This window comes from Quercus robur, chromosome 5, assembly GCF_932294415.1.
Source record: "Quercus robur chromosome 5, dhQueRobu3.1, whole genome shotgun sequence".
Taxonomy (NCBI): Eukaryota; Viridiplantae; Streptophyta; class Magnoliopsida; order Fagales; family Fagaceae; genus Quercus; species Quercus robur.
The window spans coordinates 66135780-66159577 of NC_065538.1; the positions used below are offsets into that span (position 1 = coordinate 66135780).

Genomic DNA, 23798 nt, shown 5'->3' on the forward strand with positions numbered 1-23798 from the left:
TTGGTTATTTATTGTCTTTTAAGTTAATAAAAACCTTACATCTACTTTTTTTTTTCAAAAAACCTTTACATATTTTTTTAACGTGAATCTTTACATATACCTTAATAAGTAAACCCTATACATTTCATTTTCTTAGATGCATAAAAAAAAGACATCTATTCCATAATAACAGTGGCTAATTAGTTTTTTCATGTTCTCATTTATAACGTTTCTTACTATTATCACATTTTACTGGCTGTTGATTTTCATAATAGAGGCATTAAATGAGAGTTAAATTCTTCGAACCTTTCATTAGATTTTAAAAGTCATAGTGTGTGAAGAATATAAGCATTTAAGGAATTTTTTTATATATTTTATTATTTTTAAATAATGTTAAATGAAATGTCAAAAAAAAAGATTTTGAAAATTTTCATCTTTATTTCTTATATATTTCTATTATTACTGAAGAATGTTTTCCTTTTAGTTTTGATAATAAATATGATTTTCTAGATTAAAGTTTGATTAGTTTCAAGTTTAAGTTTTGTATGATTTTATTTAATTGTTGATTATATGATTTAATTAAGTGAATTTAACGATTTATTTATTTGCATTGTAAAGTTTATAATAACATTCGTAGGGTTATCTTTAATTAATTTTTTACTCCTTTAGCCATCGGTCTCTTTGTTTTCCAATTAACGGTTACTAATTAATTTATTTAATTGACGTTTGATTTCTTTTACTAATCTCTTTCTCTCCCTCTTTGTTAACATCCTATTGTTTTCCCAAATTTGATGATAATTCTAATGTACTAAATATGCATATTATAATTTTTATTTTTATTTTTATTTTACTCCATTTTGCTGCCATGAAGTTAGTACATCCATAACTATTAGTTTATTATTTTATGATATGTTTGGTTTGATATTATTATTATTATTATTATAAATTTAGTGTTTCTAAAATAGCATGTGTTTTGTATTCTCTTTTTCTATTAATGCATTGTAACGTTTTATGGGAATACTTTATAAGAAAATTGTTTATTCTTTTGTTTTTTTTTTTTTAAATTGAGTGTTTCTAAATTGATATTTGTTTTGTATTTCATTTTTCCATTGATGCATTGTAACATTTCATGGGAAGACTTTATAAGAACAATTTTTATTTATTGAATAAAATATTATACATTTAATTTTTTAAAAAATGAGACAAAATATAAATAATTATGATATGGAGGATGTTGCTAAATTTAAATGTTGAATAAAATAAGATGAGAATAAAATAATAAAAATGAAATGTATAGCAATAAACACCATATTATTTTAGTTATGCTAGGTAATAAAATAATATTATATTTTTATATACTATCTTTATAATGCAATAATATAACATTTAACAACCAATGAGAATAAAAAAGATAACAACATAAAATATAAAACTAAATCGTATCAAGTTCGATTATCTGTCAATTCCAATTTTAGCAAACTAACTGACTTCTAGTAGTTTAAAACTGATTTCTGTGATGCATTTGGTGGAGCTTTCAATACTGCATCAGTATGTTTTGATGGTCAACTTGTTACACTAAAATTAAAATATATATATATATATATACCAAAAATTGAAGGAAAATATATATATATATATATATATATATATATGTATATATATATATATATATATAGAGAGAGAGAGAGAGAGAGAGAGAGAGAGAGAGAGAGAGAGAGAGAGAGAGAGAGAGAGAGAGGGGCTTTTGTGTGTGGAAAAATAGAAATTATGCCTGGAATAAGAGGGAGAATGACAATTTTATAGCATGAGGATAAGAATAAGAAGAGTAAAAAATAACGGAAGATAAAAAGATAGAATAATATTAATATTGAGAGTAATGGGGATAAGAAAAGTTGAAATGGAATGAGAAAGGTTGAAGAAAGTTAAGGTAGAGAGTAGTGGGGATATGAAAAACTAAAATGGAATTGAAAATTTAATAATAAATAAGAATAATTAAAAATAAGATAAATTAAATATGATATTTTGATTGTAATATAATAGAGTTTTTAATTCACTTTAAATGTTAAAAAATTGTATAAAAAAATTGGAAAAAAATTTATAATGACATGACTACTGACATGCCTTAATGGGAGCGTAGCAACATTAAATGCTACGCTTCAGCTTTCAGTAATATATTGACATTGATGAGGATAAGAATAAGAAGAGTCAAAAATAAAGAAAGATAAAAAGATAGAATAATATTAATATTGAGAGTAGTGGGAATATGAAAAGTTGAAATGGAATGAGAAAGGTTGAAGAAAGTTAAGGTAGAGAGTAGTGGGGATATGAAAAGTTAAAATGGAATTAAAAATTTAATAATAAATAAGAATAATTAAAAATAAGATAAATTAAATATGATATTTTGATTGTAATATAATAGAGTTTTTAATTCACTTTAAATGTTAAAAAATTGTATAAAAAAATTGGAAAAAAATTGATAATGACATGGCTGCTGACGTGGCTTAATAGGAGCGTAGCAACATTAAATGCTACGCTTCAACTTTTAGTAATATATTGATAATATAGATATAGATGATAAGCTAGTTCTCTCTAAACGCTCTACCTTCTCTTAGGAGTCCACAACTACCTCGAATTACTCCAATTCCTCCTTCACTAGTTAGGATCCATACAATTGCTAACCTTAAGGACTAGTAGAAAAATTACACTAGGAATAGTACAATGGGCCTAAGTCCACACATGGACTTGGGTGAATATAACCCTAACAATGGAGAAAGTTCCCTTTCCCTATAAAATGGAGAAACTCCCCCCTTTTTTTTGCTTAAATAATAGTATTGTCATATTCTAGTATTCTACTTTCTTTTCTTTCTTTATTTTTATTGCCTAACTACAAATAAAATATGTAAAATATACCTAAAAATATTAATTAATTAATTAATTGCTGTTATTATCATTTCAAGTTTGCATAATTCTTAAATTAAATTGATCAAGGGGCAAAAAAGAGAAGAAGAAGAAGAAAGCTTTTTACTTTGTATGGTATCTTCTTAATTTCATGCAATAAAGTGTCCAAATCTGAACTTTGTTTTTTTTTTTGGGTGGGGGTGCATTATGTGTCTGCTCAATACTTTTCACATTCCTTTGCGTGCAGAGATTTGTCCTACAATCAATTGTCTGGAGGATTTCCCTCATGGGTAATTGCATCCTCAAACTTACAACTGTATGTATCTCAAGTGATAGTACTCTTTTCTTTCATATCTTTTTCTGAATTTAACACCTAGGTATGAACACTAGTTGCTTTTGACATAAACCTAACTGATTTATTTTAGTATATGCCATATGAATGTAATTGAAGAATCAATAATTTATTCCAGTCATGGTAATTTAAAGAATATTAATAAATACCGGTTAGAAACTTGAACTTGATTTCTTTCATTCTATGGGTGTCTATCTATACTAGAGCTTCTGGAAATGATGATTAGCTACCTCAAAAGAAAACCTCTAATGCTCCATTTTAAAAATAAGAAAATAAAATAAAAAATAAACATCATTTTAACTTGGTTGACAATGAAGGTGGAAACTATATTAGGTATAGCCCCTCCTGCATAATTCTTTTCTTTTTATTTTTTATTTTAAGGTCATGTCAAACACTAATAAATCTTTATGCCTCTTCTATTACTTGGTTAACCGTTTTCCCTTATTTTTTGAGAACCCTAACAATGCTCTTCACTATGCCTTAGTGGTTGTTAACTACTGATTTTTGAAGAATGGTGACTTCAGGAGCCAATGCTCATTTGTAAATATCTGCTGTACCAATGTTTTAATTTATTATCCTATATATCATCTCTAATAATAAGTATTAGTTGTAATAGTGATGAAGGATCATTGGATAAAATTATGTAGGAATTTGGTGGCAAACAACTTCATATTTGACAAATCAAACATAAGGTGAGCTGTGGTTCCTCCTCTCATCCTATTTTAACGAAGTCCAAAAGTAGGCATGAGAAAGAAAGCGATTACCATTTCACATCTTTAATTGAATGAATTCTTTCATGAAATTTGTTAATTCAGATAAGCAGTAGTCATTCCTTGTGTTTGCAGTGTTATGCCAAGACTGAATTGCCTCCAGAGAAATTTCCCATGCAATAGGAATTCTCCACTTTGTAAGTTATTTCTTTCTTATACTTTGTTATGGGATATGACAGGGCACAACCTATCATGATTGATGGGCCCCAATATTTTCTCATAGGATGGTGGGATCATATATAGATTCAAATCAAACTGTATCAAATTAATCTACAACCATAAATAATTAGATATCTTCCAATTTTCTTGAGTATTGTGTAGCCAAAAATATTTGAACAATAAATGGAATTTCATGTATAAGCTAAAAAATTATGTTCATTTTTTTGAAAAAGGAAAGAATAATCTAATTCATCCTCCCCCTTTTAAGAGCTTCCTTTGATCTGTTGAATGGCCGAATTTTTAGAAAACCAGGCATTATTATAGCAGAAAGTGGGTCAGACCCTGTTAATCTTGATAGGGTAGTTTGCCATAGGTTATCCCTTTATTTATTTATGATTTAATTTAATATCAAGTTAAGGAAAATTGCGCTGCATCTCAGGTATTATTTTTCTATTGATACTTCCTTTATATCATAAATAAAATTGCTAAGGGGATGAAACACATTTGTGTTCTTGTCACAATGAGAAACTTGAAGTAAGAAGGCAGGCTAGCTTATGTTAGTTCTATAGATGTCAAAAAAGGAACAAGAAAGTCATACTGAAATTTGGCTTTGTGGCAGCTCTGAGCTGTACTCATTACAACTCCTTTTGAGATTAAATAATCTAAAACTCAGATGGTTATTGACAAAAGAAGTATGCATGAACTTTGCTACAACTTGGAAAGCCAGAAATTTTACAAACTTGAGCCTTCATCTTTTATAGAGCCAACTTAAGGATGGACAGAAGCAATACCCTCTTATTTTATACATGCTTGTGTGTATTAGAAGAGAGAGAGAGAGTTGTTGCTTTCTGCAACTATTAATTTTACCCTGATAACCTGAATGATTAATGTATGGTGCCTACTTTATTAATTTCAATTATACTTGGAAATGAAAGGTAAAATATTTTGCATTGGCATTTAATTTATATAATGACACTCTTCCAAGCCAAAATCAACCTGAATATATTTATTCTGAACAGAAATTTGTATTAGCTTCTTTTGGGAAAACATCAGTAAGTGAAATTGGTTGAGTTTAAATAATCTAAAAGCTTCAGTGTGCATCTTTTATTTTTGAAGTTTTAATTTTCTATCATGACGAGTGCAATCACAATGATTCTACAGATGCAAACTTTTCAATCAAGTGTGGTGGCCCAGAGATGCCTGCTGAGGGTATAGTGTACGAGGCTGAAAACTCATCATCCTTTGGTGCAGCATGGTATTATGTAACTAATACAGAAAAATGGGCAGTCAGCAATGTGGGGCTGTTTGCAGAGAGAACTGATCAAAGTTATGTTCAACACACTTTGGCACAAGTCATTGCAACTAACATCCCAGAACTTTACCAAACTTCAAGGATGTCCCCTGGATCACTTAGATACTATGGCCTAGGTCTTGATAATGGTCTTTATAATGTCAGCTTGTTTTTTGCGGAAACTGGTTTTGATGATCTAAGCTCTCAAACTTGGAAGAGTCAAGGGAGGCGTGTATTCGATATCTACATTCAGGTGACTATAGATTGCTTTAGAGAAAAATATATTCCATTCTTGAATAAAGATCATTACCTCCTCGTGTAGAGTTTCTATAATACAAATTCTTTTTAATCTCAAAGAGTTCCATTTTAATTCATTCAATAAGAATTATAAAATTATCCTATAATTTGTTTTCTAGGGTAGTCTAGAATTGAAGGACTTTGACATATCAAAGGAGGCAGGTGGCGTTGAGAGAGCACTCCCGAAGATTTTTAAGGCTAATGTGTCAGAGAATTATCTTGAAATTCATCTATTTTGGGCTGGTAAGGGCACTTGTTGCGTACCTATACAAGGTTATTATGGGCCACTAATTTCAGCCATTCATGTTGTTTCAGGTAATGTATATGATATGATTTATGAATTGATTTGTAATGTTTTTGATATGATTATTTCTGCTTATTACTAATAACTAATAATTACTCAGATTTTGTATCTAATGTTCCTGGGATTCCATCAAGCAATCGAGGAAAGAAAAGCAGGTTGGGTTTGATTGTAGGAATTGCAGTCCCTGTTGGAGTCGTGAGCTTGATTTTCATATTTGCAGTTTTCTACATGAAGAGAAAACCACAGCACAATAATGAGGACGGTAAGAACATAACAGCAGTAGTGGAGGTACTGGTGAAATACAGCCTAAGAAATAAACACTAGTGGACTCTGTACCACTCCCTTTTGGTTAAAATTCAAGTTACTCTCTGATATTTGAAAAGGCTAAATCCTAGAGTAGTTGTTAGAAAAGTATCAGTACTATTATTGCTTGGATAATGATATGGATCCTTTTCTTGAAAAGGAATAAGGGTCTAGCTGAAATTTTCTACATAATTAATATCATTAATTTGAAATCCTATGTTACCAACACTCCCTTCCCCCTCCTCAAAAGAAAAATCAAATTCTTCAAAATATATAACTCTGACAATAATGAAGAGTTTAAATCAGTTAACTAGATCCTCTCTTGCTTGAACCTGCAGAGCTTCTTGGAATAGGCCCCCGACCAAACACTTTCAGTTATGCTGAGCTAAGAAGTGCGACCGATGACTTCAACCCTTCAAGAAAGTTAGGGGAGGGAGGATTTGGACCTGTTTTCAAGGTAAAGTACATTATTGTATGTAATGTTGGATAGACACTTGACATTACGTTTGATGACAAAACTAAGTCAGCAAAATCCTCACCTAAATGATACTAAAAGCAACTAAAATATTCTTTTAAGAAAGTAATTTCTTTAAAATATATATATATATATATATATTTATGTTTCCAAAGGCTTAAAAAAAGTGGGTGTTTTGTATACTAAAAACAACATTTTCCTAAGAATTGTATGTAATTGGCTATCTTTAACATTTTAGCTACAGTCAGTATTAAAGTTTGTCATGCTATTTATTGGAGTTGCTTAAAAGAATAAAGGAGTAGTGCAATATTCAAGGAGCATACCAACGTTCCCATTTTTTAACAAAAAAAAAACCCTGAATTTCACTTTTTGTGTCACTGATTTTTACAACTTCACAGGGCACACTATCTGATGGGAGGATTGTAGCTGTGAAGCAATTATCGGTGGCATCTCACCAAGGGAAGAGTCAATTTGTAACTGAAATTTCTACCATATCTGCTGTGCAACATCGTAACCTTGTGAAACTATACGGATGCTGCATTGAGGGAGATAGGCGCCTTCTTGTTTATGAATATCATGAAAACGGAAGCCTTGATCAGGCACTATTTGGTAGGAACATACTTTACACTCATTTCACACCTTCCATGCCGCCCATAAAATCATCATTCATTCAATTATTAGAAATATTTAATTATTGTTAGAATTATGAAGTTTAATTATTAAATCCACCATCTGCTAATAGCTTAAGCTTTTGGGAGAATTGGTAATTTAATGGTATCAACATAGGAGCTCACACATGAGGGGGAGTGTTAAAATTATGTGGCTAAATGATTAAATTTATCATTTTCTAATAAGTAATTTAACATTGTATTAGAGCAATAGTGACAGGACTAGTTTTCTTGGGATATAGAGCAGACGGGGCTAGCACTTTTTTTTTTTTTTTTCCAGGTAGTTACAAATAATATTAAAGCCAACTTGGTAACCTCTTGTTGAGCTCACAGACATTGCCCCCACAAAGTGGACTTGGATGAGAACGTTAGGGATTTAGGTGGAGGATCTTGTGATGCCCTAGGTTGATATTGAATAGCAAAGTGTGTTGAGTCCTATATAAGGCATATACTGGGTTGTGGGTTTATGAAAACTATCATGAGTCTCAATTGTGACTACACTAGCCCTTTTGAGGCACAACACAGATGTGAGTAGTTCTTTTCTTTTGGTGGTTGCAAAAAATTTGGGAGAGTGTGATTGAATATAGATTAAGTCATGAAACAACAATATCAGAGAATCAATTTGGTTTTATGCCTACTATTTTCTTACATAAACATCTAAAGGAAAGATATAAAGAAGTCAGTAAAGATCCCCAAATAGGTTTTATTGACCTAGAGAAATCATATCATAGGTTATTTGAAGAGTTTATGTGGTGATTTTTAAGGGGAAAAAAAGAGTTACTTTTATGTATATTAAGTTGACTAAGGATATATATGACAAAGTCGTAACTAGAAAGAGAACAAAGAAAGACATCACAAGTAAGTTTCCTATCCTTATAGGTTTGCATCAAGGATAAATATTAAATCCATATCTCTTTGTGTTGGCTATAGGAGTTCACCAAATCAATTCAACATGAAATCCTCTAATTTATGCTTTTGCAAATGATATAGTTTTAGTGGATGAACTAAATGCGGAATCATTGTCAAATTAGAAATTTAAAGAGATGTTTTAGAATATAAAGGATTTCTACTAAGAAATATTGAAGTAAAGTACAACCTATCAAAAAAAATTGAAGTACATAGAATGTTTATTTGGTAACAATATAAATAAAGTTCATAAGTTCTAAGACTTTAGGGTCAAGAGATACCAAAGAGTTAGTGCCTTTGATATCTTAGATCCACAATTCATAAGGGTGGAGAGTTTGAAGATGATGTGAATCATAGGATATATGATGGAAGTGGAGAAGCACATTAGAAAAATTGTGTGATCGTAGAGTACTTATTAAGTTAAAGGAAAAATTTTATAAGACTATTATAATACAAACTATGATTCGTGGTACTAAATGTTAGGATATTAAGAAATAACATGTTCAAGAAATTATTGTAGTTTAAATGAGAATATTAAGATGAATAACTGGAAATACAAAGAAAAATGGTATTTAAAATGAAGAAATTTGCTTTAAAATAGAGGAAAACTTGATGAAAAGATGAGAGGGAGTCACTTGAGATGGTTTAGTTATGTGCAAAGGAGTGTGATTACTATTCTCATTAATATTGCTTGAAGTAGTAAAAAAAACATGTCAATTAAGGAAGTAACAAAGAGTATGATTTTAGATAAGATAAAATGACAAAAGTGAATACATGAGCCTAATCTTGATTAATCTGTGGAGAATCTATAACCAACCCCCAAGTTTTGGGACTAAGGCGATGTTGTTATGTTATTAAGCATTGTCAATTACGTTTTGGACCACTGCCAAATAATTTGAAGTAGCCCAAATCTCATATGACAATATGTTTTTTTACCCCAAGACATAATCTGATTTTTCCAAACTCTAATGTTCTCTAACAATATCCATATGGGAAGCTTTGTATCATTGCACTCAAATAACTCCTGAATAAGGATTTGGCATTTGATTGATGACTCTTAATCTAATTAGATGGGAGCTACTACTAATGCAGGAAAAAGTAAGTTGCATCTTGATTGGCCTACCCGCTTCAGTGTTTGCTTGGGAACTGCAAGAGGACTTGCTTATCTCCATGAAGAGTCAAGGCTAAGGATTGTACATCGAGATGTGAAGGCTAGCAATATTTTGATTGATGGAAAGCTATGCCCAAAAATATCAGATTTTGGATTGGCAAAGCTTTATGATGACACTAAAACCCACATTAGCACCCGAGTTGCAGGGACCATGTAAATTCCTTATCCACTTTCTCAAAGCCATTGTCTTTATGCCTGTTTTATATTGTACCAAGATGCACAATACAGTGTAAGATGTAGATCCTTATATAAGTATCTAATAGTCAATCAATAATCACTAGATTCATTTGAAGAATGATCAAGAACTATTATAAACTTGCGGATGCTATTGGAATTTTTTTTTTTTTTCATTATTGATAATCAATTTACCTATGGAAATTGAACTTGATCAGATACATTGATAGTTTTAAATAAACTTGCATATTAATTTTAAATCTTGCAGAGGCTATTTGGCACCGGAATATGCGATGCGTGGGCACCTGACTGAGAAGGCTGATGTTTTCAGTTTTGGTGTTGTTGCTTTGGAGATCCTAAGTGGGAGACCAAACTCAGACAACAGCTTGGACACTGAAAAAATTTATCTCCTTGAATGGGTATGGGAAAGGAAGTTTTTCTCTCTTTTTCCATTTCTTAATTTATTGCATTAAAAAGAAAATTCTTATTTTCTCTCCTTGTCATGAATCACCAGGCATGGACTCTACATGAATATAATCAGAGTTTAAGGCTGGTAGATCCCACATTATCAGAATTTGATGAAAATGAAGCTGCTCGAGTGATAGCAGTGTCTTTGATGTGCACACAGGCATCACCAAACATGCGGCCACCAATGTCCCGTGTTGTGGCCATGCTTGCAGGAGATATTGAGGTAGGCATTGTTACATCAAAGCCGAGTTATTTAACCGATTGGAATTTCAAAGATATAACAAGCAGCTTTTTGAGTGAAGAAGATAGAAAGCATCATGAGGATAACACTAATCTTAGCCAACTTGGTGATCCATTGCCTTCTCCTATAAATGTTACTGAAACCATGTTTGGTGACATAATTGGAGAAGGAAGGTGAAAACATCTATCTTTGTTGCAGTCACTTAATAACGCTGCCTTTGCTATCTAAGGCACCTCAAATTCAAAACTCTTTATGCTTGACTGGCTTTCACCTTTTGCAAATGATAATATGTGATGTCATGTGTGTAAATACTGAGATATTTGTCTTGTCTTGTATCATGATGTCAACCAACATTGAAAATTTTCTTCTTTGGGAATTTATAGGGTTATAGCTGCATAATATCGATTTGAAATCATATGCTTGACCACAATTTATTACTGTCAAAACTTTATTTTGACGTTTCCAATCTTCTTCTCACTATTTATCCTATAGATGAAATGGCACATGGAGTATGAATGCTACAGAAATATGAGAAATAGTAGGATTGGTGAGCTATGCACATAGGAAACACAAATTAGCCTTGTTTGAGTAGAGTGGATTAGACCCTCCAACCAACATAAAATGAAGCACTACATTCTTACATTTCTTAGCTCTCACTCAATAGGACTGTGAGATATATAGGCCAATAAATAGGCGAGATCTCCCTGATGTAAGTCCTCATTTGGTAGGACTTAAAAAAAAAATAAATAAAAAATAATAATTCACTAATTAATACTAAGAAATCAGCTTTGGCCATTTGGTACCAATTTGAAACATGCCTTTTGGGTTGAAAAGGTGAGTTTTTAGAATGGGCATTGCAATACTTGGTAGTGTGGATACCAGACTATGGATCGACACTGTTTTTCTTTTGGTGATGAGAGTGTGGGTACCTTCCTTGCGTGTGCTTCTCATGGTTTTTAAACCCGAACCAGACTGGCCGGTCTGACCAGGTTAACCATGAATCGATATTAAATCCGGTTTTTTAACTATGAGAACTGGGTATACATGATTTCTGAGAGAACTAGACATACCGGGGTTCAACCCGATTCAATTGGTCATGGAATTGGGAAAAATTAAAGGAAAATGCGGCTGCCATGATCCGAACCTGAGCTCTCTCACCTTGTAAGCACCAAGACTAAAGCCATGACCAACGAACCAAGTGCTCTTCTTGGGAGCTAATATGCAGTATTATTAAATAAATATATATAAATTTACATGATTTATAGTTTCTAAACTTCAATGTCATCTTTCTTAACATATTAAATATTACTATTTTTTTTTCATTGTTAAATTAACTTTTTATTTAAGAATAATACCTATGCAATTTATGAATTTATTTTAAAAGTCGTTTTTAGTTAATTGAAATGATTTCTCTTAAAGGACTATTATAAAATTTCTTTTTATGCTTATTTATGTTGTACTATTTTTTATTAACCTTATAATGTACTATTTTATGTTAACCTTATAATATCATGAAAATTTCATTGAAATTTTGTTTTAATTTTTAAGATATTTTTAGTAAATTTTGCTAATATTTACAAATTTAATATATTTATTTATATTAAATTAATTATGATGTCATCATGGTTTGACCCCGGTTCGACCATAAAAACCTTGAACCTCTCCCTTTTACGGTTCAATGAACAGTTCGGGTCTAAAAACCATGGCTTCTTGCATGTGTTAGGTCATTGACAGTGCATGGATTGTAAATAAAGTGAACAGAATTACCACCAATCATCCAAATTTTTATCATGTGATAGGTCACTTGTGTATATTCGATTTTAACCTTAAATTTAAGTTGTGAGGATACTAAGAGCATTAGCATCATGTGGCTTTTGCATTTGTCACCAAACACAAAAAAAAAAAAAAAAAAAAAAAAAAACCCTACAACACATGTTCCAAATTCTAAAATATTTGGCATTCATCTACAGTACCATTCTAATAATAGAATAGTACGGGAGAATGGCAGATGTTAAAAAATTGTTTTACTTATTTTAATTAACTCTTCTCTCTCTCTCTCTCTCTCTCTCTCTCTCTCTCTCTCTCTCTCTCTCTCTCTCTCTCTCTCTCTCTCTCTCTCTACGCTACGGACCTTGCCAGTCTCCACCTCTTCACGGCACCACTGATCTCGCCTCTTGCCTCTTTCCCTGTGCTGCTGATATTGCCTCACTCCACCGCGCCCATCTCTCTCTCTCTCTCTCTCTCTTTCTCTCTTCATGGTTGTGGTGGTGTTTTTTTGGGTTGTTCTGTGGTTTGATTTTGGTAGTTGTGGGTTGATTTTGGTGGTTGTGTTTATGATGGTCGGTGGTGGTTAGGTTGATTTTTAAGAGTTGTGGATAAGATGGTTAGTGCTGGTTGGTTGATTTTAGTTGTTGGTGGTGTTTGGTTGGTTTTAATTGGTGGGGTGGGTTTGTAATAGTGGTGGGTATGGGCTATGGTTGGTGGTGGTGGTAGTGGTGTTATATGGGTTTTGTATTTTGTATTTTTTTTTTTTTTTGTTGGAGTTTTTAATTTTTTATACGTTATTTTAATATTGTATATATTATTTTAATGTATTAAACTAACAAAATAGAAGATGTGATGTATGGTGTATTGTAAAATGGTGTGCTAAAATAATAAATTAGCTTTTTGATGTGTTAAAATAACATATTTTTAGAACAGCTAATTTGTTAATGCTCTAAGGTAAGCTTCAATAAAATCATGTTTTAAATAAAGAATACAAAATCAATGATTTGATTATGCGTGGGGAAGGTATTAGGCGTTTATTAAAACGTGGTACTTAATTTTAAGATTTTAACTATTTCTAGAAAAGTTATTATTGTTTTTTTTGTTTTAATCTCATCTAGAATGTTAAAATGCTAACAAGTAGAGGCATTAGTAGTGGTAGTAATAGTGGGTCTCTTTCTTTTGGACCTTTGATTTTTGGATCCTCTTTGGAAGAATGCGACACCGCCCGAGTCGCTCCAATTCACCAAAGAAGAAAGCCCTAGAAATTTAAAATGGTTGTTTGGTTTTAAATTGAATTGAATTGAAATGAAAGCTTGGGTTTTTATTTGTTGAAATTTATTAGAGGCACTTATGGCTATAGAAACCACATTTCAAACTACCCTCCCCAAGAGTTGACTTAAGCACATATGATATCAATATCACAACATGTTGATATTAACATTACTTTAAACTGAAATTGGAAAAACTGAAGCCTGAAGCTCGAGGAAAGGAGTGCCATTTCTTTTCCCCCTTAAGTGGCAAAGCAATGTCTTTTTATTGCATAAGGGACCTATTTTGTTTGAGTGCTTATAGGGACACAATAAAATCTTTCAACATTTTCGCAACAATATGAGATGTCAATCCACAGTATGTCAGAATAAAATAAATATAATTACGGAATCCACCATAAAAATGTGATAGGAGTGAATAAGAAATTGATGGCTAAAGTTCCCAACTAAAGATGGTTTAAATTGGTGGAATCCGTAAGTCCCACATTGGATATTTATCGTGTAGTGTTAGGGTCATATTTTCTATGTAATTGGTTAATTCTTTGACAAAATGCATTTTACTTGTAATTGGATAAATCTAAGTTGGGTTTAATGTATCAAGAAGTATGTTGCTCAAACATATCAAGTGGTATCTTTAAAGACATGAAGATTGATTGAAAAAACAAGTGAAGAAAAGTTGATTCATTAAGTCCTGACAGAAGCTCGACAGATATTGCTATCGAGGTTAAATAAAGAAGCTCGACACAAGCTCGATCTATCGAGAATTACAATTTCAGAATTTCCAAATCTAAAATTCAGCCCATTCTGTTTTATTTGATTAGGGTTTCTTTTCTCACAACCCCAATCATATATAAGACAGATTTTAAAAGTCATCATATACGGATACAGAGACCTAGAACTCATATTTCTTTGTGTAAAGCTACTGCCTTTGTACACCTTAAGGCTTTGTAACCAAGTACTTCCTGATCTTAATTGTTAATGAAGTGAAGAACTTTGCAACCAATAACAACCATTCAAGTTGCCGGAGTTAGTCACATACTGGGATCCGTACAAAGGAGATAGTCACAAGTTGAAGATTTGTACAACAAAGGAAAGAAGGCTGCTATAAGAACAAGTCCAATTGGGTATTGGAGCGAAGGTTCAACTATAGGTTGGTATTTTGGGATAGGCCAGGGTAATGTTAAGATTCCTCATATTTGTAACTGCTTGATTATTGATTAGTGGATTCTTGGGAGTGATGACATTAAATTCACCCGGTGGGGTTTTTGCCTTTCGAAAGGTTTTCCCCATTTGTCAACAAATCACCGTGTCAATTTAATTTCTGCTACATTTAATTTATTTGGTGATTTGTTGGTGCCTCCACGATTTACATGTAATTTGACCAAATTAATCAACTTGGGTAATTGAATTAATTAACCGGGGTCAATCTATTTTAACTCAATAAGTAGTAATTATTTTTTTATTATAAAATAGAGTATCTATTCATATGGCACAAAACTAATAGAGAGTCCCTCATGCATAAACGTTGGTTTTTTAAAATAATTCTAGAAACCATATTAGTTGCAAAGTCAAAGAGAGAAAGAAACACAATTTTATTCACTAGACACGAAGATTGGAGTGTTTCTTCTAAGTGAGAGGGGCAAAGTTTGCTCTAAGGAGATTGTATCAAATGCAAGACTTGATCAGTTCTGCTTACTCATTCTTCGCGCATCTGGTCTATGAGTTATTAACTTCTTTTGCATATTTCTTCTTATATATAAAAGTTGTTTATTGTTTTTGTATATAATAAATAAAAATTATAATTTTCGAGATGCCTTATGGTTAAAGAGTGGGTAGAGAGTAGACTAGTCTCACAAAGACTCGGACACCACTTCGTTATATATATACACACGCACACTAAGGAACAACACATACAAACAAAAGATCTTGTTTTTTTATTAAACTTAAGGTCTTGGAAAAAAGGGAGCCAATTTCATACTGAATGTCATTTTAGTTTGGCGAGAGGAACAAATTGTTTTCATATCAATTGATACCAATTTACCATTTCGAGGTTACCACTATTTATATACTTACATATATAAGATATGTGTGTACGTATTAATGTATGTACATATGTTTTATTTATTTACATGTTTATAAACATATAATTTTAAATCTACATATTTTATAAGCCCAAATAACATGTTTAATCATTTATATATTTTTTTGACCTTTTTAATTATTGTTTATTATAATTATCAAAACACCTAAAAAATCTTCGATATAGCCCAACATTGTATTCAGTGCATTTTAGCGAAGTACCGATACCAATTTAATGTTTGGTATGGATAGAGTTCTTTACTTGGAAATCCTCAAGGGAATTTATTGAGTGTTGGCGTGTGTTTGGAGTTGACAAAACCTTTATGAATATACCTCTTTATTAAATGATTAAATGAAATACATCACTAGATCAAAAGAGAAATTAAAATTACATGGCTTTAGTACTTATTATATTCTATGGAAAAAGAAAAATACAATGCTTTTGTCCTAATAATGGTACGTTTGTGTATAGGCACAAACCTAAAAGTTGTAAAATTTTCTTAAGATAATGGTGGTAAATCAAGGCAAATGGAACCTGTTTTGATGATTCTGTTCTTCCTTAAAGATTTGTAGCTTTGGTTTTACAACACTGAAACACAATATTTTATAAAGTTTATTTCTTGCCTCTTCATCTTGTAAAGAATGAATATTAAGAAAATAATAATTACAAATAACCTAATTGCTCTCATGATTGTATGTAAATTTATAAATATACAAATCTATACTAATGATTAATTAATAACTAATTTCTTGCTAAAATTATATTAATTGAGTTAATTAGATATAATGATTTTCTTTTATGATCTTAAAAAATTAAAATTAGATTCACCAATCCTGTATTGCCAAAACTTACGTGCCTCTATTTAAGTATATATAATATTTATATGTTTATATGCACATATGTATAAACATATACTCATAAAGACATGAGATCAAATCATGTAAGTTTGTAAATAAGTTTATAAGATATTTTTTTGGGAGATAAGGAATCCCATTTTAATTTTTTTTCCCTTTCCGGCGAAACAATGTCGCTTTCTTAAAGTAGTTACAAATTTTAGTTTTGAAGGCAAATGTTGAGCTTTCCGTAATAGAATCTCTCTATTTTGGATCAAGATCTTCTTGAGTTTCTATGGAGTTGGAGCCCCATTTTAAAATTTTCCCAATTCATGGCAAAACAATGTCATTTTCTTAAATTAGTTATAAATTTTAGTTTAGAAGGCTAATGTTGAGCTTTTCATAACAGAATCCTCTCTATTTTGGATTAAGATCCTCTTGAGTTTCTATGGAGTTGGAGTCCCATTTTTAAAATTTTCCCAATTCATGGCAAAACAATGTCGTTTTCTTAAATTAGTTATAAATTTTAGTTTAGAAGGCTAATGTTGAGATTTTCATAACAAAATCCTCTCTATTTTGGATTAAGATCCTCTAGAGTTCCTAAGGTATTCTACAATGTGAATTTCTTTTAGTCTTGACCTTTCATTTTAAAATAAAAGGTTGAGATTATACCTCGTCATAATACACTAAAAAAAACCTTAAAGTAATGATATCACATTAGCTATTAAAGAATAGCAAACATAATATATATATATATATATATATACACACACACACACTTGAGATTAGACTGTGTAAGTTTGCACATAATTTTGTAACATAATTTTTCATAAAACAAGGATTCTCTTTTTAATTTTCCCCCCTTTCCATGACAAAATGATGTTGTTTTCTTAAATTTGTTACAAATTTTAATATAGAAGGGTTGAGCTTTCTGTAACAAAATTCTCTCTATTTTGAATCAAGATTCTCTTGAATTCTTGGAGTACTCTACCATATAACCTTTATTTTAATCTTAACCTTTCATTTTAAAATAATTTATTAAAATTATATCATGTCATAATCCACTTACAAAAACCATAAAATAATGATACCATGTTAGCTCTTAAAGAAAAGAAATTGACATGTCAAATTTTAAAAATTTTAATTTATTTGAACTTTAAAGAAATCAAAATATGAACTCTCCTCTTGTGTTACATTGCAGAGCAAAAAAAAGAAGTGATGATCAAAGCTTACCATGCTAAAACTTACCATTGCATGCCTTTATTAAACATTTGGAACTTGATATTGGTGGGGAAAATAGTCTTAATTTTTAAACTATGTAGTCAAACAACCATATTTTTAAACTTTCTGGCAAAGGGGCATTTACCACTCTTTTAGAACTCAACATTAAAGATGCCGAGTTCTACACAAAATTTTTCAAAAATATAATAACTTAAGTGGTAGAATACGTATGGAGCTCGACATTGCTAATGTCAAGTTCTGTCTGGACTAGCTATGAAAATGGGGCTGTTTGACTTCATAGTTTAAAAATTAAGGCTCTTTAGCCATTTTTCCCTAATATTGATTGTTCAATTTAGCTTGAACATTTCCTATGTCCCGTATGAAAAGAAATCTTTATTCTTTATTCTTTATTTATTTATTTATTTTTGTGTGGAAAAAATGCAAATATCACCCTTTAAGTATCCATTTGGGAATATGCTAGGGACCTAGTGGTTCCTAATGGAGATGGGTAGGATTTGTAAGGGGATGTATGAGAATTGGTTGAGTTTATATTTTAAGAAACGTTTCTATGAGAAAAGAAAAAAGTAAATGAATTTTTTGACAACTTTTTATATTTCACATGAAAGTAGTATTAAAAATTTCTTCAAATGGTCTATTAACAAATACTCTACGGGCAACCATTAACAGGACCGTTATACAATAGCATATCGTTTCAGAAGCTCATCTTCGATTCAAATAATCAATATATATATATATATATATAGGGATAATCACACAAGTATAATTAAATTAAAACCAAAGATTATACTATTATATAATTATCAACTTCATTCCATATATCAACGTATTTACTCTCTCTCTCTCTCTCTCTCTCTCTCTCTCTCTCTCTCTCTCTCTCTCTCTCTCTCTCTCTCTCTCTCTCTCTCTCTCTCTCTCTCTCTCTCTCTCTCTCTCTCTCTCTCTCTCTCTCCCAACACAGAGACTCTCATTCATTTTTCTTTTCCCTCATTTCCTCACTTATTAACTTATAATGCAATTTTTTTTTTCATATATTTGAATGTGTTATATATTAATTAATTCTAAATTATATAATATGACATAGTACAAACTTTAAGAACAAAAATAATATATTAGCACATACTTTTTTTCATTTAAGATATATTGTATAAACTAGTAAATAGTTAGAAATATCTATTTCGTAAATGTTATATCTTTTTTTGCAAAGTTACATACATCTTATATATAATTAGAGGAAATCTGCAAATAATAAGCCAAAATATATTAGTACCAAATATTTCATTCAATTCGAAAAGCACATTTTCATTCAATAGAAACATCAAGCAATTATGATTGTGTGTGAGTGTATTTGATTTTCTCATATCTCAAATCATCATAATATGAGACACTTATGCACTCTTGCTATGTTTTCACACACAACATGCAAACTCTTTACTACTTTTGATACATGTGCTGGTACAATGTGATTTGGCTATCACAAGGAATACATGTGTTAATATATGCTCACTAAACTATCTTAACTTGTTTTCGAAATATAGAATTGGTTAGACTTGTTTACTCTGTGTGTGTGTGTGTTTTGGATCTTTGAATTCTTTGTATATATGTTGAGAGATGTTTTGAGAGCTTAATATGTTGATTGGATCTATGTTTGAGTATCTTGCTTGTTGCATTCATTTCTATGTGCTTTTCCCTTTTTCGAAAAACCTGTTTTCTTCAAGCTCGACAGCTTCTCTATAGATCCTCAATAGATTCTCTTTTATCGAGCCCTTCTTTCTTCTTTTCTCGACAGATCTTAACAGAATCTCGATCCATCGAGCTTTCTGGGTTTCTTCTTGATAGAATCTCGATAGCTTCTTCGATCCATCGAGCAAAATTCTGAGCTCTCTGTCCGGCCGATAGATTCTTGATAGATACTCGATCCATTAAGGTGTTTTCGCTGTCGACAAATCCTCGACAGATTCATTTTTGTCGAGATTTAGTGCTTGATAGATCTCAACAGATATTTCGATCCATCAAGATGCGTTTTCCTTATATAGTCTGAGCGTGAATGTAATCTCATTTTTCACTTCTCTCTCTCGACAGAAACTCTCTTCTCTCCCTCCAAACACCTTTCCTTCACTCAAATCTTACTACCCACAACATTTTCAGCCTTTTTCAAGTTCAGATCACTTGGTAAGCTTCCTAAATCCCTTCATTTTCATGCATTCATGCATTTTTGACCTAGGTTTTGGGGTTTTTGAAAATTTTTGGGGTTTTTAAGATTTTTGTGAAACTGTTGGGTTGGGTGTTTTGATTTGATGTTATATGCTCATGCATTGCATTCTCATTACATCTTAACAATGTTTCATGCATTTAGATGTGTGTTTGATTATTGTTGAATGTGTGCCGGTAGGTTTATATTGGGTTTTTACCCATGATGTAATTTAAATTTTGCACCTTACATGTTCATGCATTTTTCATGCATACGTCTTTCCTTTCTTTTCTATCTCTATGTTTCTGGTTGTGATTGTGTTCTCTCTCTCTCTCTCTCTCTCTCTCTCTCTCTCTCTCTCTCTCAGATAGATTGCGCTATGGCACCCAAAGTGCGTAAGTCCACTCCAACTTGAAATCCTCTTGGTTCTGGGTCTTCTTCTTCTAATCCTACCCCCCTCTTCACGTTTGGTTCCATGATAGGACGGCCTAAAAGGACTTCTTGGAGAACTTTCAGAAAAGTGGCGTTCATCCGGAGCGCCATGTTATCCTGTCGGATTTTGCCGACACTCTTCTCCCTGCTGTCATTCGAACTCGGGGTTGGGAATCTCTATGTGAGAGACCCTTAAGGTGTCTCATCATGTTTATATAGGAGTTTTACTCCAATATACACGGTATCAATACCTTTATACCTTGGTTTGCCACTACATTTCGAGGTATACGTATTATAGTTACCACGGATCTTATACCCGAGGTACTACATGTTCTGCGGGTAGCGCATCCTGACTACCTCGGCTGTGAGCATCTTAGGATTGTGTTTAAAGACGAGCTTCAGTCTCATTTTTGTGAGACACCTTCCATATGGGGTGGGAAGCAAAACACCCCATGCTCAGGCTTTGCAAAAGGTCCGAGGTTCCTTAATATGGTGATGACATTTACTCTTACTTCATTGTCTTACTATAACTTTCTCACTAAGCCTCGTGCTTGTCTTCTTTTGTCTCTTCTTGAGGATCTCTTTATTGACTTCCCCTCTCACTTCATCACTTCTATTCTCGATGTCTATCAAGATACAGTGACCCGTGATAAGCTCATCTTTCCTTCAGCTATCACGCGGATCCTTCGCCACATCTCTATCCCCATTCTTGATTCTCCTTATTTCACCACCATGGGTGCCATCAGTGCTAGTTCTGTTCAGCGAAGTAAGGCCCAGCTTCGACTGAAGCGGCCACGGACGGAGATGACCGATCACGCAAATCTTGTAGCTCCTTCTTCTTCGGCTCCTTCCACCTCTACTCCTTCTTCGGCAGCTAGTGTGACCTTGCAGGCCATCATGGTGCAGTTTCAACGCATGGATACTCGCCTTAACTCTCTCACTGATGAGATGTGTCAGGTGAACACCTGTGTCGGTCATATAGCACGACGACAGGCTCGCCTTGGTGGTTTCGTTCCCTCTCCATTTCCTTCTCCAAAGGCTTTGGCAGATGATGATGGTGATGATGATGAGGATGCTAGCTTTTCCAGTGATGATGAGATGACGACCTTTCGATGATTTTCCCTTTGTCATTCGTGACAAAAAAAGGGGAGCAGTTTTGGATGAGAGTAGTCTTGTAGTTAAGGGGGAGAGTTAGCATATGATATTTTAGGGGGAGTGTGTATACTTTTTGAGGGATGTAGTGAGGTTTTTATGTACTTTTCTTTTCTTTCTTTTACATTTTGTACATCATTTTTGTGACCATTTATTGACATACATTGTACTTTACTTTTCATATATATGATGATGTATGTTTTTCTTCACCTATCACTCCATGTGTTGTTTCTTTTCCCTCTTTATACACATGTTTCTTTATGTATGCAATCTTTATTTCTATTTCATACATGATGCCTTGATGAGTTTTGTTTAAGTGTTTCAGAAAGACAGGTTGTGAAAGTCTACCATGCCATGAACTCTCTTCTTACAAAGTTTTTCAAGAGTTTATGTTAGGTTTAAATTTATTTTGTAAGTCAACAAGTGGTTATAAGTTTAGTGATTTAAGACTTCTCTCATGACTCATTTGTTTGTTGTGGTTTTGTCACGGATTGCCAAAGGGGGAGATTGTTAGGGACATATTTGATGTAATTGGCTAGTCTTTTGACAAAACACACTTTACTTGTAATTGGGTAGATCTAGGATGGGTTTAGTACTTCAAGAAACAGGTGTTCATGTTTAGTATTGAAGTTATGCAAATCTGACCAAGAAACAAGTAAAGAATGTGTTGCTCATTAAAACTCGACAAAAGTCTCCACACAATCCTTTTTATCAAGAATTACTGCTGAAGCTCAACACAAGTTGTATCTGTTGAGAATTACGATATTAGAAATTCCAGATCTGATACATGCATATCCTTGAGTATTTGTGTAGGGTTTCTTTTCTCACAACCTTAAACATATATAAGGATTTTTTTAAGGACCATCACACTCGATGCAAGGTTGTTGCAATTGTTGTTACAAGCATTGTGTGACCGGAGACAGAAATTGCCCTAGTTCATCATATTTTTTGTAGAAACTACTGCGTCTTTATGTTGAAGGTTTTGTGACTAAGGAGCTTCTTAATCTTCATTGTTGATGAACTGAAGCACTTAGCAGCCAACAATCCTTCTCAAGTTGGTGTGTTAGTCACGTACTGGGATCTGTGCATCATTGGTTAGTCACATACTGAGATTCGTGCATTGAACGGAGAGATTGCCACCACAATACAAGTCCAATTGAGTATTGGGGTAAGGGTTCAAATGTAGGTTGATATTAGGTATTGGGATTCCTTTTACTTATAACTGCTTGTTATTGATAATAGTGGATTCTTGGAAGTGACGACCTTAAATTCACCTGGTGGAGTTTTGCATTGGTGATTTTCCTCATTCGTAAAACAAATTACCTGTGTCAAATTTAATTTCCGCTGCATTTAGTTATTTGGTGATTTGTTTGTGTTACCACGCTATTGCATGTTAAATTGACTTAATTAATTCACTTGGGTAATTAATTAATTAATTTGGTAAAGGGGTCAATACATTTTTGGCCTATCAGTATACATATATAGACTTTAAATTGGATTGTGTAAGTTTGTACATAAGTTTATAAGATAATTTTTTAAAAGTGAAGGAGTCTCATTTTAACATTTTCCCCTTTCTCTAACAAAACAATGTTATTTTCCTAAATTAGTTGCAAATTTAAATTTAGAAGACAATTGTTGAGCTTTTCATAATAGAATCCTCTGTATTTTGAGTCAAGATCCTTTACTCTACCATATAGATTTATTTTAATCTTAACATTTCATTTTAAAATAAATTATTGAGATTATACCATGCCATATTTCACTAATAAAAACCTCAAAATAATGATGTCACGTCTTACAAAAAATAAATAAGCAAATTGACATGTCAAATTTTAAAAAAATTTAAATTATTTGAACTTTAAAAGAAAACCATATATGAACTCTCGTCCTTTGCTATGTTGTGGAGAAAAAAAGAAGTAATGATCAAAGCTTTTAGCAAGTTAAAAATTTACCATTTCATGCCTTTATTATACACCCTAAATTAAGATTGTGTAAGTTTGTAAATAACTTTATAAAATAAATTTTTGGGTGATAGGGAGTCCAATTTTAATTTTTCCCTTTTTGTGGCAAAATAATATCATTTTCTTAATCTAGTTACAAATTTTAGTTTAGAAGGCAAATGTTGAGCTTTTCATAAAGAAATTCTCTCTATTTTGGATCAAGATCCTCTAGAGTTACTAAGTTACTCTATCATATGGATTTCTTTTAATCTTAATTGTCTTTTCATTTTAAAATAAATGGTTGAGTTTATATTGTGCCATAATACACTAACAAAAACCTTAAAATAATTATGTTACATTAGCTATATTAAAGAAAAGCACATCGTATGCATATATAGACTTTAAATTGGATTGTGTAAGTTTGTACATAAGTTTATAGG

At 31.9% G+C, this 23798-nt stretch overlaps 1 protein-coding gene and 1 long non-coding RNA gene across 4 annotated transcripts in view; one reads left to right on the forward strand and one right to left on the reverse strand.

Moving 5' to 3' along the window:
- The window catches only part of LOC126726727 (probable LRR receptor-like serine/threonine-protein kinase At1g56140), a 97328-nt gene extending 86553 nt beyond the window's left edge, over positions 1–10775 (forward strand). For all 3 annotated transcript variants that reach the window (XM_050432076.1, XM_050432075.1, XM_050432077.1), the window contains 11 exons: positions 3125–3193; positions 3877–3921; positions 4075–4136; positions 5320–5702; positions 5866–6061; positions 6151–6312; positions 6692–6810; positions 7227–7437; positions 9495–9726; positions 10016–10166; positions 10262–10775. In XM_050432076.1, the coding sequence (XP_050288033.1) occupies positions 3125–3193; positions 3877–3921; positions 4075–4136; positions 5320–5702; positions 5866–6061; positions 6151–6312; positions 6692–6810; positions 7227–7437; positions 9495–9726; positions 10016–10166; positions 10262–10633 (2002 nt within the window). In that variant the 3' untranslated portion in view covers positions 10634–10775. The remainder of the gene's footprint in view (positions 1–3124; positions 3194–3876; positions 3922–4074; positions 4137–5319; positions 5703–5865; positions 6062–6150; positions 6313–6691; positions 6811–7226; positions 7438–9494; positions 9727–10015; positions 10167–10261) is intronic.
- Positions 7225–23798, reverse strand: part of LOC126726733 (uncharacterized) — a 51502-nt gene continuing 34928 nt past the window's right edge. The window contains exon 2 of the long non-coding RNA XR_007656057.1: positions 7225–7385. This is a non-coding gene — a long non-coding RNA (uncharacterized LOC126726733). The remainder of the gene's footprint in view (positions 7386–23798) is intronic.